The 16,979-nt window shown below is 42.9% G+C and overlaps 1 protein-coding gene across 6 annotated transcripts in view; it reads right to left on the bottom strand.

Moving 5' to 3' along the window:
• BCLAF3 (BCLAF1 and THRAP3 family member 3) overlaps positions 1–16,461 on the bottom strand; it is a 28,911-nt gene extending 12,450 nt beyond the window's left edge. Inside the window, exons 1-9 of one of the 6 annotated variants that reach the window (XM_085550213.1) lie at positions 16,255–16,461; positions 11,287–11,335; positions 7,762–7,833; positions 6,297–6,875; positions 5,294–5,953; positions 2,998–3,200; positions 2,226–2,340; positions 1,984–2,047; positions 1,036–1,154 (exon numbers count right to left, since the gene is read on the bottom strand). In XM_085550213.1, the coding sequence (XP_085406339.1) occupies positions 1,036–1,154; positions 1,984–2,047; positions 2,226–2,340; positions 2,998–3,200; positions 5,294–5,953; positions 6,297–6,875; positions 7,762–7,802 (1,781 nt within the window). In that variant the 5' untranslated portion in view covers positions 7,803–7,833; positions 11,287–11,335; positions 16,255–16,461. Of the gene's footprint in view, positions 1–1,035; positions 1,155–1,983; positions 2,048–2,225; positions 2,341–2,997; positions 3,201–5,293; positions 5,954–6,296; positions 6,876–7,761; positions 7,834–11,286; positions 11,336–15,095; positions 15,219–15,803; positions 15,993–16,254 lie in introns of those variants that run through there. The other 5 variants (XM_015886393.3, XM_085550211.1, XM_015886379.3 and 2 more) reach the window with 5 other exon arrangements.
• Positions 16,462–16,979: the final 518 nt, after the last annotated feature.

Below are 16,979 nucleotides of genomic sequence, written 5' to 3'. Positions count from 1 at the left end.
CAGAACCATAACATAGCAACATCTGGAATTCTAGATGACCATATTTTAGTATTGGTACCACTTAGAAATGGTAAAGTGATGGCTTTCAAGTAATCTTAATCTAACATATTTGATTAAGGACAAGTCCTCTAGCTAAAGAGAAGTCCAAGCTGCACACAATTACTAGTAAACTTCATTTTCTTATGCAATGATAACAAATAGTGACTTCTGTCTTCAAAGCTCCCACAGCTACACCTCCACGCCAGGCTACCACTGCCCTCTACTGGCTGACGTGCTTTTTGTATTTCAGCAGTTCTAGATTGTGCCGCAATCTTCAGAGTTGCACAGTATTTCTTATCTCACCAAATTCCAAATCATCTGGGCATTTATCAGAGCTTCTGTTACGTCCTCAGTTAGTACAATGCAGCTCTGACTTTGGGTTTTGCTTTTGTTTTGTTACTGAGCACGCTACTGATTGCAGACACACCCGCAATCCATAAATAAAATGAATATATACCATGAAAAGTAATTACTAGAAGCCAAAATTGATAGTTCCCAGAACTATAACATGTATAATAAAAAAGGCCAACAGCTAGCTATCTGATTAAGCACTGTCAAGTGCTTAATATGTGAGATGTGGAAAAAAAAAGCAAGCCTACTTTTCAGGAAGACGTTATACATAATCCATTACTGCCCTCAGCCCAGAAAGCCATCAGCACTGCAAGTCTTGTGTCCTCCAGGCCCCATCAAGCTCAAGGACAGCCATGCTTCATAAAGAAACATGAGCTTCCCACTTGAAGTAGTACATATAGAAGGTTTAAGCAAGATAGCAACTGCAGAAGTTTGACAAATTCATCTTTTTGTAATTTCATGCACAAGAACTTTCTTTCTACAAGTCAGTTTTCCCAAATACATGTTTATTGCCATGATTTGCCATTCTGGACTATTTAAAATAGAATGGCAATATACTAAAATATCTGCAAAACGTGACTACAGTGTAGATGCATTTCATTACACTCTGGCAACTCTTCAATCAACACCTCTCACACAAATTACCTTGGAGCTGTACCATCTGTATGAAATGCTCTCTCATCTTCATTCTTCAATCTCTCTTTTCTTCTCCTTTCTATATCATGGCGTAGATCATTTGGATCTTCTAAAACTCTAATGATGTTCTATATAAGAGGAAGGGTTGACACCAAGTTAGCTAGTAATAAGGAAACACATACTTGATCGGTTCTTCAAGGGTTTTCTTCAGTATATAATCTTGTTAACCAACCACACAGACATAGGACAGATGTGCATCAGCCCAAGAATCCAAAGTCCAAGACAATAGCAGCAGCTACTCCCAAGCTATTGCCTTCTCAAACCATCTGCCTCCTTACACATTTCTGAACAGCAGTGAACAGAACACTGGAATTACAGCTAACAGCTCAACATAGAGCTGACAAGAAAAAAAAAGTATTCACAAACTTCAGTAAATCTTAATTAAGAATAGTAGAGGGTCTTAAATTATACCTCCACATAGTAGCACTACAGGAAAAAAAATAGGAAACCAAATTGCAGTAAATGTAGTTTAAAAAGAGAGAAACAAAATCCCATGGCCCTGGATAAAAACAGGGATTAGGACTGCGTTCAGTATAGAACTGCATTCTATGCATTGGGCTAATCTAACATCAGCATAGAAATGTTAAGGGCTTTTTCCAGTCTCAGACATAAATCAGAATTCATGTCAATTGCCCATTTAGCATTTACAGTAAGAATAAGCAGTTCAAGAAGCAGTAATAACCATGCTCCAGTTATTCTAGAACCCATCTGCACTCTACTTACAGATATTAAACATATTTCTATCACTGTGGTAAATACATTCATGTGCATCCCTCTTAAAACAGAACTGTTAGTGGTCTTCAAAGCATATAAGAGTAGCTTATCAATATAAAGAGGAAAAGTGTTACTTGCATCTATATCATTTTCACTGAACTATTTAAAAAAAAAAATTAATACCTGAGGAGATTCGGATGGGACAGTTCGTTTGTTCTGAAGTTCTGCTAAAGACATGTCAATCCTCCTGAAACAGCAAAATCACACAGCAACAAGCAACATCAATGTAAGTCATTATTAACCAACTACAGAATCTTTACATACTATGAACAGATAGCTTAGAGTCAGGGAAAAGAAATTAAAAAAAATCCAACTCAGCTATGTTACGTAAAGCAAATAAATGAAGGCATTAGCGCACCAATTACCTGTGAATTTCTGGATCCAAATTTCTTTTAACTTCATTCGTGTTTGGAACTGGTTTATCCTGGATTTTCGAGAACCGCTCATGCAGAGTTATGTCGGAAGATGTAAAATAATTTGCTGTGAGAAGACATTGAATACAGAAATGTTTACATGCGCTATTTTAAGTGTTTTGTGGGAAATTTTATCTTTCAAAAGATTAACTGCTAAGGACACCACAACAACTTCCTAGATTAAATTCCAAACTATTTCAACTTGCAGATTAACATTCCCAAATGATAGAATGGGCCAGCTGAATTCAGAGAGCCCTCCTATTTAGTAAGATTAAGCTGAAGAAAGTTAACTGTTTATCAGCTCCATCATGGCAACTCCAAGAAGCTACAAATAAAGTTCCACACTACACGTGATGCAACAGTCCAGAAACTCATCTGAACTACAGGAGCTACACGTAATTAATAAGCTGTGACTATAACAAAGCTTTATTTCCCTCTACCCCCCCAGCCCCTCATCCCACTCCTCTCACTTGTTAAAAAGCAGTTTAATCTCAAGCACTTCCATTAAATCCCTTTTACATTAACAGTCTATATAGTAATGCCTCTGTTAAGGAACAGGACCTTCTAACCAACATGCTCCATCCAACTACTTTAGATCTTCAACTTACACTTTCCTTAAATGAGTGACACAAAACCAAATGAAACCTAACATTCAATATTTACAAGGCCAGCATGACTAACTCGTTATTTCTTTTTTACTAACTGTAAATGCATAAATACATACATATACCCCAAATATGACAGCAACCTTTAATTTGATGGATAATCGTGATTATTTCCTGAGTAAATTCTCTCGATGGGTCGTTCTCAACGCCTCGTGTTACAGATTCCATGTGCTTGAACACTGGATGGAAGTTCTCATTTTTCCTGCCAACGGCAACCAGATCACGTGACATCTGTCTGTCTGTAGTATGACTAGAAGCAGCCCTAAAATAAACCAAGTTTGGAGACATTCATTTTAAAAGAACACTCAAAAATTTCACACCAAGAAGTAAAACAAAAATTAAGTTTCACGGCTCTTATTCCAAAAACAAAATATATTTTTTTTAGATTAAAAAAGACAAACCAACCAACCCATAAGCAACAAGATTAACAGCTCTAACTATTCTTCTGTGAATCTTTGTTTTGGTGGTATCTGATACAAAATGTGTACATTTTAAACTTAAAACACCTATCAAATAATAGACATATGAAGACATATGAAGTTTTGTGAGGCAGTTACATGTCTGTTATATTAAAAACTAACAAAACTCTCAACAGCAAACAAATGCTAAAACTGCATCACTTGAGTTGAGTGAAACATCTTCCCAGTAACAGCACGTGAACTTAGGAGTGTGTGCAGCATTGTTTCGTCAGGTTTTACTCATTCTAAACAGATGCATAAATCAAATGGTTGCATCACTTTGCAAGAACTATTATCACAAGGAAGCTGGCATTAAAATTTCTGCTGTTCTTGGTGCAGTAAAAGCACTTCTCGTTTTGGAAAAAAACTGAGAACTCAAATATTCCACGTAAAACTTTTAGGACAAAGACTTTACTGTCCATTCTGCAAAGTGATAATGCACCTGCCCGTTCTGTACTTGAAAAGTAACAGAGTACAATTTCATATAAAAATTGCACCAGAACCAGCCTCCAGCAAGCCCCAGGAGTCAGTTATTTGTCTCCAGTAAACGCCTTTCAGTGAATCCAAACAATCTCAGTTTAGGTATTTGTTACTGATGATTTGAATTGCCTAACTTCTCGCAAGGCTTATAAAGAATGTATTCTTCTCAGCTCAGCCATTTTAAGTCATGTGTTTGTTAGATGCCTAAAGTAGGCAGTATGAATACTCTCAGTCATCAGCTTCTCTAAAATTAGCCATTGAGTTTCTGCTAATGTCTTTGTTATTGTTGCAAAGGCAAACCTGCACATCAAGTAAGCTGTAGTCAGTATAGTAACTCCTTTAGTCTATAAATAATTACTACATGCACTGTTCATTACTTTCAAGAGTAGCAAAAAGAGGCTACTATTCATAGTAATCATCCCACAGGCTTCCAAAAAGATTTTTTTTCCTTATATTATCACTTCGGAAGATAGAATTGTTTCCTTTCCACGGTCTCTCATGCTAACTTCTTACACTATGACAGTAACTTGTCTTTACAGCATACAGAATATGTATTACATATTCTCTGAAATACTGGAAAAAAACTGGCAGAGATGTTCTACTTGAGAGAAGAGGTAAAATACCTTTAAAATGAAGACTGAACAGCTTCTAAAAGCTGTTACTGCCATTATCCTCACCTACAACAGCTAGCCAATTAACCAGAAAAGCCTGCAAATATCTTTACAAACCAGGCTGCTTAGTCTTTACAGTATATCCTTCATTTAGACTTCTATATTACCCCTTTTCTCCAATTCAGGTGACAAGAGGAAGCACTATAAACAGAAGTACTATAAACAAGATATAAGCATACTCTATATTACTTTTCAGTTCTGAGGCCCCAAAAGATTGTCACATCATTCGCTGTAATACTAAATAATATAACCCAGGGATTTACGTATTTTTTTGACAGATTTATTCGACTTGATCTTAAACATGCGAATGTGTACTTGAGATTAACACAATTTAAAGGTTACCTGGCTTTTAAAAGAAACGAGATACTCCTCAGGTAGTCAAAAAAATCATTATATTCCAGAACAAAGAACAGGATCTGACTTTTCTGATTTTCTGTGTTTTAGATAAACTTCATAATATACTTATTTACTTATAATAAGCAACTTTAACTACAGTTTCTACTGGTCTTATCTTCTCTGTTCTTTCCACTTGCTACTACACTCCCAGGATGTTAACTAGGCTTTTTTGGGGCAGTTCTTTTTTGGTTGGTTGTTTTTTGTAAACAGCAACAGGCAGCCCTTTCCAGCCTGAAGGTACAACCTTAGTTTGTCCTTGTTACCTCCCAAGGAAACACTGTTTTCTTTGGATATTCATAAACTAAGCAGACTGCAATAGAGAACCAGTGAGGGGAAACAAAGACCTGTACCTGTTCACCGTTTTCTTCATATCCACTTTGATAGTGAGATGTTCCCTCCTACAGTTGACATCTGACATTTTCACATCTGAAACAGTATGACTTGAGTCATGCTGGCTACTGGAAGAATCTCCTTTTCTCCTGAGTTCCCCTTCTTTCCTTACTCTTTCCTTCGGCTTGTTTTTAAAGGGTCTCAGATCAACATCGACTTTAGAAGAGTTAACACAAGCATCGCAGCCCTTCTTTGAACTATATTTAGCGGGGACTTCAACGTGCCCTTCTTCAGTCTGTCTCGCTCTTCCACCACTAAAGTAATCTAACTTTTTGTTATTCCAGGCACCCTTAGAAGATCCGTATTTCTGATCTTCCTGCTTCACATACTTCTGAGCTCTATCGTCTGTGAAAGACTTTTCCCCATCCAGGTGCCGGCGCCGCTTGTGGCTGTACTCATAGGCTATCTTTGTGACAGATCCCTCCGAGTACTCCCTTTCAGCTGATCGGTGAGGCTGGGAACCCAGATTTCTTTGTTCCTCCTTTTCTTGGTAGGGTGGAAAAGAACGCTCTTGCTTCCACTTGGAATTTCTTGCTACTTCTCCACCGTCATACCTCTCCATTTCTTTAGCCCTTTTAGACGTGTGCCCATATTCTCTGTAATCGTGATCTTCAGGATACCTGTGTTGACATAAAGCAATTTACACTTGCACTAGAGAAGAAAGCGAGAACTTATATGTGAAGAATGTTGGACAGCAGAATGCGTGGCAAGTTAACCCATAATCCCTCACGCCAAGGTACGGATGTGCAGGGGCTCTTAAGAGGGAAATATTATCCTTTCATACTCTAGCCATCAATATGATTTACTTAAAAGACAAATACTTCACTATTACCAGTCGCCCATAATTAAACTACAAAGTGGCAAACGTGTTTCAAGGTGGTTATCTTCAACTATAATGAAAACAGACTTTCACTTGAGGCTTTACACCACAATACCCAGGTTTTAATTATTTTATTCCTATACCTCTTCTGTAAAGAGCTCCTTGACGTAAATTCATCAGAAACTCTTCTGGGTGACTGACCATACTTCTCTTCATGTAACCTCTGGTGCCTCAAGTCATCTTCATGCCATTTTCTTTCAAATTTACATGAATCCCCTAACGGTCTGTGAAAAGGTTTAATTCCTTTTTCATTTCCAGTGACTTTGTAGTGTTCAAACGTGTATCTTTCTTCCATTTTGTACTGGTAAAATGACCGATCGTGTTCTTTATATGGTATTTCTGAGTATTTTGGTGGTAACTGACATCTCCTGTTGCCTTCAGTTCTTTCCGATGAATGTGTTCTGTAGGGCTTATGACCATAAGCATCTTCCATGGGAATTCTTTTCAGGTTTGGTGAAGGTGATCTACGTTCATACATTCTCTGATGGTTATTTCCATGAGGTGCAAACCGGGAATTGCTTTGTCCATATTTTTCATCATCTGTTCTCCAAGTCACAGGTTTCTTTAGGTCCTTACGAAAGCTTTTGTATTCACAATTGTAGTCCACATGAGCATGCCTTTGCCTGTGGTGCTCTGGACTCCTGAATGCTGGAGATAAGGACCTAATGCAAAAATAAAATCCACTTTGAGTAGTCCCATAAAACTGAATCAATCTGTTAATAAGAACACCCGTTCCCTAAAGAAGCACAGTTTTGATCAACTGGAAAGAAAAGTTTAGAACTCAGTTCAAAGTTTCTTTCAACTTCCAATTCCTGACATTCTGTGGTCATGTGTGTACACACATATACACATATTATACAGTTAATGCAGCTTCTGCTCTTAAAAGTTCAGTAGTACCCCTCTCAGCCTTTAATTCTGACCTACACTTAGAAAAAATGAAAGCAACTTCCAGCCAAAATCTCATTAAAGTAAAGCAGCACAAGCCACTAGCAAGAAACATTAAGTAATTCCTGACTAAAACCAGACACAGCACTCACTGTATATTCTCATAAAACAGCAACAGAACGGAATTCAAGGGAGTTACATCCTTTATGCATATATTGCAAATATAATAATATGTTTTAGCAAACAAGTTCAAAATCTGAACATGGATCTTCATAAAACTACTACCAGTACCTATGCTGCCACGCCAAAATTTCTTTGACTGTTTTGGTTAGAGCTCACAATTTTATGAGAGCTCAGGCATTTCACCCTGTTCTTCACTCAAAGAGCATTCCTGATCATCAGTATAGTATGGAGTAGGTAGGATATCACTAAAATTATGTTTGTGTTATTCAATAAACTTCCTTGATCATCCAAGACCAAGAGGCAAAACATAAAACAAGCTACAGACGTGAGGTGGGGCTGGAGTAAAAATAAGTTTAACTAGTTCAGTACTTAAAGTTCAGTATTTCAGTCAGTTTCAATTCCCAAGATATCCAAGCCTTAACAAGGTTCTTAGCAAGAGCTACATATCAGAACACACAGCGTTACAGATAAAGCATTCACCTTTGCTTCCATCGTGGTGATCTTGATCTAGATCTTGTCATCTTCACTCGTGTTTATAGCAAGTTCTTGAAGCTGTAAAAATGATACAGTTCACTGGTATGATAAAAGAACTCACTACAGTTTGCAAAAGGGGCACACTTAACCAGGATAGCATTAGATGCATTAAGGTTGAGGTGAGGCATATTTTTTTAAACAAGCTTTATTTTCACTACTAGTTCCCATCTTAAAGCAAGTAACTGTTATCCCAATTGCCGATCTTAGAATACAGCTTACTTTCATTGCAAAGGATACAAATACCTGACTGTTCTTCACCTCTGTCTCCCCAAATCCAATAATTAATTCTTCCATAAACTATTGATCTCAAGAAATATGCAGGAATTTAAAGATGCTGTAAATATTAGGAGGCATTGAATGCCATAGATGACAGAGAAGGGACAGGGAGCTAGTTTCAAAATGAAGTTTACAAGTATTTGGTTTAATTGCATAATATATACTGAGCTTCACATTTGTAACTGATACACCAACATTTCCACATCATTACAGACCTCCTGCAAGCTTCTACTGCTCCATCCAATGTTAATATCTGTATTGTCACATTTCATCCAAATGAAACTACATCTGCAAAAGATACATTTCTGTACTTCACTTGCTAATAACCCGCTATCAAGACAGATGGCTCTTGAATCCTGGAAGCAGTTTTGGGGTTATAAAATATACACGAGCATCGGAAAGATCTATGAGGTCTATCCTTGGTGCTCTTCAAGAAAAGGTACTGAATGCTTGGAAAACAGGTAAAGGAAGGACATACAAGCTCACCAGTAATGTGACTGGTAAATAAGAACAGAGCAGTTATTCATTATTTAGCAAACACGAGGATTAAAAGAGAGTAAAATTATCAGGTAACTGGTTACAAGTTGGAATTTGAACCACATAGCCAAGCCTACAGCTCCTAATTACCACAAGATGCTGTAAAAGCCAGAAACAGAAATAGAGGCAAAAAGAAAACTATCAACAGCTCTGAAATTAATGAACAACCAGCCACTTAGAACTGGAAACAAGAAGAATGCATACAGGTCAGTGTTGTTTTAGATGTGCTCTGCTATTTACCATACGAACTTGTTCCCAGGCCCACATAGATAGAAAACCACTCCAGAAAAACCACCTACAGACTTCTTGATACTTCAAGGCACTCAGATCTGTATTTTGTAATTAAACTTTTCACCCAAAGTGGGAAAAAAACAGAACCAAAAACAAACCAACAAACAAACAAAACTTTAAGGCTCATAAAAAACATGCAGAGCCATGCTTACATGTGTGCTCCCCTCAGTCCCATATCATACTAACTGGCCAGATATTACTCCTTGCTATATCTTGTATGATTCTGTCAGGGATAAAACAGCACTATCTTAGAGCACATACAGCAAGCTTCTAATACTTACCATCACAGATGAGTGCTAGGCAAACCACGTATATATTCTGCTACATTTCATGCTAATTCTGAAAATGTTCATTTCGTATTCATTAAGTTGGATTATAATCTAACTGAACTACAACTTGCCAGACATAGTAACAGGACAACTCTAGATCTCAGAAGTCTTGTGTTCTATGAGAGCATCTGCTCTGCAATGAGTCTGTGGCAAGGCACAAAGCTTTAAGAACTGCTGCGAGAGACAGTGAAACAAGAAAGTACCACCCCAAGATGGCACACAGAACTTTTTCCTTGAGTTTTCAAATACAAAGTTAAGCATTACCTCTTAGATCCTAAAGACATGCATCTGAGGACTGCATGGCTCAAATTCAGGCCCTCTGGCCAGTAGAATCTTTGAGCAGACAAAGTTAACTAAGGTACTCTAACAGCAGTACTCACATGAAGTATCTTTCAAAAATAAATAAAGGTGTGGCTGCAATTATTTCCTACTTCTCACAAGTCAGGACGCACCCTATCAAACTAAAAGTATGTCAGAAACATGAGAGAAAGGCTCCTGCAAACATTTCAGAAGAGATAAATACCACGAGCTCCAAAGATTCATCACTATTCTCTTTCCTTATAAGCTTTAAGTGACTGCTTCATACGCCATTCAAATTCTTGTTTTGAATCCTCCCTTCAGTTCTGACCTTCATTTTTCATTTTAGAAGATATGTTGAAACTATAAACACAGTGTACCATTAAACCTCACCAAAATCATTGTTCAGATCCTGATGCAGTGCCACAGAGCAACCAAGCTAGAATCTGAACTTCCATACCCACACATGACTTATTCTTTCCAGACCAGCTAAACAACTGGACTAAAAGCATGAGAAGGAATGTGATGGCATGTTCGGTACCTTCACAGAATCACAGAATTGTAGGGGTTGGAAGGGACCTCTAGAGATCGAGTCCAACCCCCCTGCCAAAGCAGGCTCCCTACACCACGTCACACAGGTAGGCGTCCAGGCGGGTCTTGAATATCTCCAGAGAAGGAGACTCCACCACCTCCCTGGGCAGCCTGTTCCAGTGCTCCGTCACCCTCACCGTAAAGAAGTTCTTGTGCACACTCGTGCAGAACTTCCTATGCTGAAGTTTTATCCCATTACCCCTAGTCCTGTCCCCACGCACTACTGAAAAGAGACCAGCCTCACCACTATGGCTCCCACACCTCAGGACTTGCCTTGCCTTAGGATAAATAGGATTCCTGTCACTTCCACTCCCTAGTGGAAAGAAAGCACTCACTTGTTTTAATGCACCTCCTAAAAAGTGACCCAGAACTAAGAGATTCACTTACAGCCAACTTAAAGATGCCACACGTAGCATACAAAGACAGGAAACATTCAGTGCCATACAAAATTCCCACTGTAATACCAGAGTCATATATTCATCTACAGAGAATTTCTAAGCATGCTGCTGAACTCAGGTTTAAATCCTCTACTGTAGATCAGCAATAGAGTTCCAAATCAAAACAAATATGGTACTAAGCAGCAAGCCTTCCTATTGCTGAAGGATATGGAAGAAGTGGAAGCCCCGCAGTTCCCAAGCGAGCCATCCAGATGACTCCCAAAGGTCTGAACAATTTGAGTATGAGAGATGCCGGGACCTGCTGTAATCTGGATTTTGCATTTCACCAACTCCTCTCGTTGTACTTTATATTACACCGCCACTATAGAAATGTGCAAAAATGTCTGTAACTAAGAAGTAACATTACTAGGTTCATAGTGATCCTCGCATTCATTGTGTTACAACAATAAGTGACTCATTGCAGGAGTTATCAGTAACTGAGTTTAGGCAGTTCTTAATCTACTAGTGGGAAATCCCACCTTTTATTTTCTTTGCCTTGACTTTTGGAATGGGAATCAGGCAACGTCTCTCTAAGAAGAAACTGCCCCAGCCTGCTTCAAACTGTCCCGCTGAATGGAACCAGAGTTCTTGCTAATGCAAATATTACCAGCCAGTGGGCCCCAAACAGCTAAATCTTCCAGATAGAACACAGATGGAGTAGAAGTAGTTAACTCTTTGTAAACAGACCATACGTTGTCAACTGCTTTACATACCTTTCTGGGGTACCTCCCATCATCCACAACATAGATGACAGAAGAAACCCTAAAATGGAAATGAACAATTTCAGAGGAGTCGCAACCAAGGAGCTGCACTTTAATTGTCATTTCTCCTGTGGTGAGGGGAGGCATTTCTTATCCCTTCATAAGGACTGCCAGTCAGTCACTGCAGCATCGCACAGGAGGAAGAGATAAGCAAGTATTTCATAAGTTGGGTCACACAGCAGTCACAAAGACAGACGCTGACCCTCACTGAAAAAGCCACCTAGTTCACTAGAAGGAAATGAGTAGCTGCAAGCTTTCCATATGGCTCTCTTACAGGCTGGGATCAACCAGGAACTGCAAGGGACATGCCAGAGCATGCCATGTAGTGCTACAGGGCTTATCAAGAAATACAAACCAGAAACTGATTGTCAGCACCACCACAGCCAATAGTCAGACAGAAATACAATCAAATGAAACCCTCAGCTGCAATCCAGACAATATGAAGACTTTAAAGCCTTTAACAGAGAAGACTAAACAGCCTTCTTACCTTACTCTCAAACAAGAAGCACAGAACTGCAACTTTTCTAACAGATAAGTTAAAATAGCTAAATCAAAGCTTGCCGTGTGTATGTCCCCAGCTATTGCCTGGGCAGGACATAAGCCTTGCTTGCTCTTCAAAGAGCTCACAAGTTCCCTTGACATTGCCGCTCAAAAAGGAGCCTCAAACAGGGAGCTGAACCATAGCACATAAATCTGCTTCCTGAAGCGTGACCGTGCTTACCAAAGCTGGCAGGTATACACACATCTTGCCCCCAACAGAAAACGTCTCAAAAAGAATGTAAGAACAGACTCGCATATCCCAGCAAACCAGATAGAGCTTTTCTGAACTGCTGTGAGACTTCACATGACCTTTAGTTTAGCGCTTCACTGACTGGTTTGGACACTACCATCACAAGCAGAGGCCGCCAGCACTGTGCTGGGTCACCTCAGCACCTATTTTACCCTCATTTTTCTATTCCCAGTTTGCACACTAATACACAGCCACAAGCCCTGCTGGGACTAAAAGCAGGATGCCATGAGTTGGGCCTCAACCACCTTGACTCACACTCCTCACTTCAGACCTTCTCCTGTGTCTAGAGCCAGCAGCACAGGGACGTGGCAACATGGAGCTCCTAGAAGAGGTAGAAAGGGCTCCAACTGACTGATGGCTGTCGAAAAGTCATCCAGCACTGACTGATGGCTCAGCCAGCCCTGGGGGTAACTCCTGACACACTCCTCTGGGCAGCACACGCGACAGCTTTGTAAGCTATGAGCTAGGGCGGCTACCGAATTCAAGGACACACACGCTGTTGAAGCAATGAAACTCGGTTTTTCATACCCCTGCCCATATCTTAGTTCACATACTTGATAACAGTTTGGCTTATCATGGTGAATATGTATAAAGAGTATAAAATTAGGACACTGCAATAAGGCCTTTGGATCTCCCCTCAGCTGGCCTGAGACCTCCCCAGCACACATGATCCACCCCACACCCCACTGCCCTTCAGTCCCCACCTCACAACAGACACACTGACAAGACAGGCTGTATAACCTTTCCTCCCCTAACTTACCTTGCCCAGAACTTGTATAACCTTAACCAACCCAATTTACCCTTACCTACCCCATTACAGGCCTCCCCAGCTGGAATACTGACTAGTCATAGGCTAGCATATAGGTTGCTTAGAATACACGTGGTTATAGATCATATCTGCAACAGCTTGCACATAATATGTTCAGTAAATTGTTTTGGTGCACCCGATCTGTGTGGTGAAGTGTGATGTAGTCACCGTCTTCTTGCTAGGCAAAACATACCAGGGAACAGGGTGGGACAAAGACCTAGATTTGAATTCCACCTGCAATTTCCACACCGCTCTCATATCTGATGAGAGCTCTTTTGGATTACAAGATACCTCCGTCCGGGTTTTTGTTCTTCCACATGTCCAAGGTTATGGCTTGACTTATCTTAGCACCATGTTACCTTAACCAAATCTCCTTGGCCAGTCCATGCTGCCCATCCTCAAAAGCACATGCAGCAAAGTGGCTGAGAGAGAGAAAGGAGTCCAGAGATAGCAGGAACCAGCAATCACACCAAGCACACTGCACTGCCAAGCCACAACTCCTGCAAAGTCCACACTGACCCCTCATCCTGTCAGCTCCCCTCCCAGCTATCACAGCTGCAGCCTCCCACAAACTCAGTCACCGCAGCTTTGAAATTTTGTTCTCTCTTTCCAGCTTTTATCCTGCCTCAATGTTGGTGAAGGGTGTAGAGGGCAGGATGTGTGAGGAGCTGAGGCCCCTGTGTTTGCTCAGCACAGAGCAGAGGAGCTGATGGAGGCCTGATGGCGGCTGCAGCTCCTCACAGGGAGCGGAGGGGCAGCGCTGAGCTCTGCTCTGTGTGACAGCGACAGGGCCCGAGGGAACGGCATGGAGCTGTGCCAGGGGAGGGGCAGCTGGGGGTCAGGGAAAGGGGCTGCACCACAGGGCGGTGGGCATGGAACGGGATGCACAGGGCTGTGGGCACGGCCCCCAGTGCTGGAGTTCAAGGAGCGTCTGGACAGCGCTCTCAGACATAGGGTTGGGTTTGGGTGGTGCTGTGTGGAGCCAGGGGTTGGACTCCATGATCCTTATAGTCCTCTTTCAACTAGGGATGTTCTTTGATTCCTCTTACAGTCACAGAAGGATGAAGACCTACTGCAGGAAGTACAGTCCTACCTGAAGTATACACTTCTTACTGATACAACTTGTTTAGTGTATGCAGTTCCTTGAGATACACAGGAAGTATTTCCTTGCCTCTGTGCGTTTGAGCAAAAGAATAAAAATACCTGAGCTAATCTATTGAGGCATGTAACTTAAGCTCAACATGCTCTCATTTAAAACTAACCCATTTAATGACACTAATTAGCAGGCAATGCCTTACCTTTGTAGAAAAACAGACTACAACGTGAACTTGAAGAGACTGACAAGAATAAGTCTGTATCACGTAATAAAGTATGTATTTTGGTCTCAAAAGAATCAGGGTCAGGAGGTCATAACAGGTCATTGTCTCCCACTTTGCTCTCATGGAACCCTACCTGGAGTACTGTGTTCAGCTCTGTGGTCCCAGTACCAGAAGAACATTGGGCTGTTGGAGCAGGTCTAGAGAAGCACTGCTCCTAGGGAGACAAGCTGAGAGAGCTGGGCTTACACAGCCTAGAAAGGAAAAACCTCTGGGGAGACCTCATTGTGGCCTTCTAGTTCCTAGAGGGGCCTACAGGAAAAATGGCGAGTGACTCTCCATCAGGGAGAGCAGCGATAGGACATAGGTTGATAGCTTTAAAATAAAAAGAAGCAAGTTGAGATTAGACCTGACAAGGAAATTCTTTACCCAGAGGTTGGTGAGGCGCTGGCACAGCTGCCCAGTAAAGCTGTGGCACTCCATCCCTGGAGGCACTCAAGGCCAGGTTGGATGGGCAGCAGCCCTGCCCACAGCAGGCAGATGGAACTGGGTATGCTTTAAGGTCCCTTCCAGCTCAACCATTTCACAATTCTATAGCATGTCAAAAATTCATGCCCTCATTGTCTTAATATTTAAGCTTAAGAAAAACAAAACAGAAAAACCACAACTTCCTGCCTATTGAATGCCATCCAACAGGCATCAGCTGTAGTAACAGAGATGTTTGCCGTTTAATCTTAAATCACAAAAGCAGAAATAATTGCCTTATTTACTCAAAAGCCTTGTAGGATCAGTAACATCGCATGCAGGTGTCACTGCCAAGGTTCTGGACAACCAGGGCTGTTCTCACCAGTGAGACCAGTTGTGCTGGAAGGCTCTCAGGACGTTTCCTCCTTCGCTTCCACTCAGGACAGAAAGAGAACCCAGCCTGCGTTGCTTCCCAACAGGTGAACGCCCACAAGGCCCATCTCATTACACCATAAGTGGAGGGAAAGTCGGTGTGAGCGCTCTTACAAAAGCCCTGGCAGAAATACCAGTTATTTTGCTAACGGCAGATATGGAGGAGTAAGTACATGGACACTCGCTAAGACAGCTGTTTATCACTATAGCAGGGAGTGCCTCTAAGGGAAGTTAATTAATTCAACTCACCTCATCAACACCAATATTGAATTAAGAGAAAATAAATAAACCCTAGCAGTCCTACAGAGCTAGGTGAAAGAAGATGAAAACGAGGAGGAAAAATCTTCATCATCACATACTCCACCCCCCTGTGCCCAGCTCCAGATCTCAGACTGCCACAGCCTGGCTTCTACCACCATTCCTCCTCCTCCTCCCCCCTATGTGCTTCCTGGAGCCTCCCACACTTGGCCAAACTTTGAGGACAGATTCCATCCCTCCTCGAGGTCCACAGAAACGCCAGGTAAGCAGAATCTGCCTGCAATCTGAGGAGCCTTTGTTTTAAGCCCTTGGGGAACCTAAGCTGCATTAAGAAGTGACTCAGGACAGCGGTGAGCAATACGGACACCGTTACCACCGTGCTCGCTCCCCTCCAACCTACCGGCGTGCCGCACCTTCAAACGAGGATGGATAACCACGGAACGCAGCACGGCAGCACTCAGATCGCTATCGGCTCACTTTCCTCCGGCCCAACTCGAGCCCCGGGGTGCAGACACTCTGCTCGGGGACATCTCGGTGCCGTGCATCACATGCACTTATAGGGGCGGACGCAGGCACGGCCGAGGAGGGGGCAGGCACGGTGCAGGCCGCGCAGCCGCCAGCGCAGCGATGCCCGCTGACCTCCCGCCCCCTTCACCCCACGCCGCCCCCACCTGACTGACACACTCCAACGTTCCCCCCTCGTGGCCGCCCCGAGGCCGGGCCGTTCCGCGGAGCCGACGCGGTTTTGTGCCCCCTGCTCGAGCCGGGCCCGGTAGCGGCACTGACACCGCACAGCGCCCAGCCCGGCCCTCGCCACCCCGCCGGGCCTGCCCAGGCCCAGCCGCACTCACCGCCCGCGGAGCCGCTTCCGAAGCCACCGCCACCACCAGCTCGGCCTCCCGCTGCTGCTCCTCCGGCCGCCGCCGCTCCGCCCCGAGCAGGTGCCCGGCGAGGAGGCGGGGCGGGTCCCGGCGGCAGCGCCGGCCGCAGCTGCTCCCCACGGGCGCGGCGGAGAGAAAGGGCGGGCGGCCCGGAAGGGGAGGGACGGGACGGGGCGGGCTGTGCTCCGCCTTGGTCTTCTCCTCCTCCCCTTGTGGCCGCTCCGCTGATCGATCTGCCCTCGGGCACTGCTCGGCTGCCAGGAAGTTCATCGGGGCCTCCCAGCCCGGAGGCTCCGTGACTAAGTTGGTGGAGCCATATTGGTTCCTGTGGTGGGGCCGCACGACCCCGGGCTGACAAAGGCTGGATGCAGAGGTGTCGCGGCCATGGCTTGCTTGTCGCTTTACAAAATCACAGAATCACAGAATTATCAAGGTTGGAAAAGACCTAGAAGATCATCTAGTCCAACCATTACCAATACTTCCCGGCTAAATCATATTCATCAACACTCCATCCAGATGCATTCCATGCCTGCATTTACTTTTCTCTACTTCTTGGAGTGCCCAATGCCTGCCTAGCTCTCTGCTTCTCCAGAGAGAGAATCGAGCCCAGCCGCACAAGCAATTCCCTTCCTGGGCTCAAGATACACCCCTCATGTTGGTCACTGGCTGACCTAACAGGTTTGTTGTTGGAGCTA

Source organism: Coturnix japonica, chromosome 1 (genome assembly GCF_054131305.1).
Source record: "Coturnix japonica strain WE chromosome 1, WE-NBRP24, whole genome shotgun sequence".
Taxonomy (NCBI): domain Eukaryota; kingdom Metazoa; phylum Chordata; class Aves; order Galliformes; family Phasianidae; genus Coturnix; species Coturnix japonica.
This window is presented reverse-complemented; position numbering and strand designations above follow the sequence as displayed.